General features: G+C 53.7%; 1 protein-coding gene across 1 annotated transcript; it reads left to right on the top strand.

The window, feature by feature from the left end:
- Positions 1-706: 706 nt before the first annotated feature.
- Positions 707-1243, top strand: PHALS_00889 (uncharacterized protein; the record flags this gene model as incomplete). The annotated part of the gene is made up of 1 exon (XM_024730645.1): positions 707-1243. One exon carries the CDS (start codon positions 707-709, stop codon positions 1241-1243), a length of 537 nt encoding a protein of 178 aa, XP_024580902.1.
- Positions 1244-2484: the final 1241 nt, after the last annotated feature.

Below are 2484 nucleotides of genomic sequence, written 5' to 3'. Positions count from 1 at the left end.
TTACCGGTACATCTGCGGGTATTGGCAGTCCATGAGTATGAACTTTGTGTTTGGCCTACCGTAGGACTCGGCGTGCAACACAGGTGTGGTGGTCGTTGTTGACCGTTTGAGCAAGATGGTTCATCTTGCGGCGGTGTCGGACCCCTGGGTACAGCGACGCTGTTTGTGGATCGTGTCTTTCGACAACATGGACTTCCGGAGTCAATTATCTCTGACAGAGACCCACGATTCACTGGGAAATTTGAATCGCGTTGCTGAAGACATTCTTCGCAGTGTTTGCGCTGAGACGCCGAAGCTCTGAAGCGCCATGCTACCACTTGTGGAGTTCGATCTGGGCAATGCAGTGCTTGCTTCATCGAATTTACGCCGTTCTACGTGAACGGATTTGTTCATCCTCGCGTTCGCTGACACCGCCACATCATGGCTCAGGTCTTGGTGGGGGGGGTAGTCGAGCAACTAGCTGATGTCAGCCCCTCACTGTTTGTGAAGTAGTCGATGACTTCTTGTCTAACAGACTGAGTGTAATTTGATACGTTCGCGATTCGATGACTGAAAGCCAAGACATGCCGAAAGAATATGCAGACGGAAGAAGCAGAAGAAATGTTGAAAACTTTGAGGTCGAATTTTAACGCAAAAAAAACTTCCTACACATGCAGTTTTTGCTGTCTTGAAGACGAAGCTCCATCCACGGTTTATCGGATTTCTTATGGTCGTGGCCGAGTTGGGCCTTGCGTATACGCCAAAACTTCCGAGAATGATGCGCACTCACTCGGTGTTTTATATGGGTTTGCTTAAGCCGTACCTGAATCCGGCGCAATTGAACGCGGAAGCGTTGGCGCCAGGGCTGCACCAAGAGGCTGGGCCAGCGACTAGTTTTGAGTACGGAGTGCAACGATTTCCGTTTTCAACAGCGCCAGGCGCTCATCCGACACACGGAGTGACGAATTCGTCTGCTCGACGGCCAGGAGCCGCTCCGACAGAGCGCGATAGTGCTCAACGTGATGCATTCGGTGTACAAAGTGCTTCAAGCTCTCGAGGCTTTCCACACAGCGGTATGCGACATGGGCAAGATGCTCAGCAGAGCTCCGATGGCGACGGACCTTGTCCTGGTGAACTCGAAGAGCACCGCGAGTCACCGGACGGCGGTCGACCCGGTCGTCACCGCCCGCCACCGACTCTTCTCGAGGAGAACGGTGATGTCCACTATCACGTGGAACGTCTAGTGAGACGACGTCGTCAATAGGGTCATACATACTATCTGGTGAAGTGATGGGGATATCCCGAATCCGAAAATTCGTGGGAGTTTGAGACGCCACTTCGGCAAGATTGTCCAGACGCCGTGGACGCTTTTGATCAGATTGATCAGGCCGATCCGTGCTTCTCGGCAATAGCCAGGAAAGTAGAAGGGACATGAGCTGAGCTCAAGCGGTGGCCATGAGCTCTTGCGGTCACAGACACAAAGCTTGCGGGAGCGTTAGGGGTTGACCCATACGTCGCAGGGCGACAGTCCGAAGGGAGTCGACGGCGTGCTTTGAGTTGGGCAAACTCAAATCGGAGGTGTCGGTTCACACGCACGTCCACTTCCTTGCGGCTGAACTGTAAGACATACTATGAGGAAAGTTTGCGGTGCCGTTGCGCTCATCGCTGAAAGAGCACTTCGTCATCTGTAGAGCTTTTGCCAGGGGTGAGCACTACAGGTATTGTCCGCATTGCAGGTACACGAGAGCCACCTCATTGAGCACTCAGACGAGTGCGATAAGCTTCCAACGGAAATTATTGTGGGACCAAGAAACGAGCTCGAAGAGCTTTCTGTTCGGCAAGCTCATATTCCGTTCTGGCCGGGGGCCCGATGATGTGGAGGAGTAACGATCGAGTTACGACGTCTTTCGCTTCCACAGCGGGATCCGCTGGGCCGAAGCCATATTCCACACGAGGATCAAAGACCGACCCAGGCGCATCAGAGCCGCCTTACGGGCAGCTTCCATCTGCCGCTTCTGTGTCCCATCGAGGTCATTAGTGATTACACCATGTACCTCAGGCTACGAAAAGTCAGGAAACGGACATGGGGTCCGCAAGTTGCGAGCAGGGCTCGACTCACGCCGCTGGTGCGGCTCGCCTTCCTCGTCATTCCATGCAGGAAAAGGAGTGTCAGACTCGTAGTCTATCACCTCCACATCCCCAGCGAGGTCACAGTCATCGTTATCGTGCGCGGAGCGCGACGCTCGGGCTCATCGAGCGTAGGATATACATCCCTCGATGCCGCGGAGACACGGTCTGACATGGCACCGTGTGCAAGAGATGAAGCTGAGCTCTGCCCGTGAGCGCTGTCAGAACCAGCGAGACTTGAAGACTTTGGTGTCATTGACACAGGGTTCGCTGAGCACGGAAGTCATTTCGTTCCAACGCAGTGTCTAACGGACACGCAAGCCTCTTTGAGGCAATAATCGATTGGAAGTGTAAATGTTCTCTATCTTAATGGGGGAT

The sequence above is a fragment of the Plasmopara halstedii genome, assembly GCF_900000015.1.
Source record: "Plasmopara halstedii genome assembly, contig: Scaffold_1211, whole genome shotgun sequence".
Classification (NCBI taxonomy): Eukaryota; Oomycota; class Peronosporomycetes; order Peronosporales; family Peronosporaceae; genus Plasmopara; species Plasmopara halstedii.
This window is presented reverse-complemented; position numbering and strand designations above follow the sequence as displayed.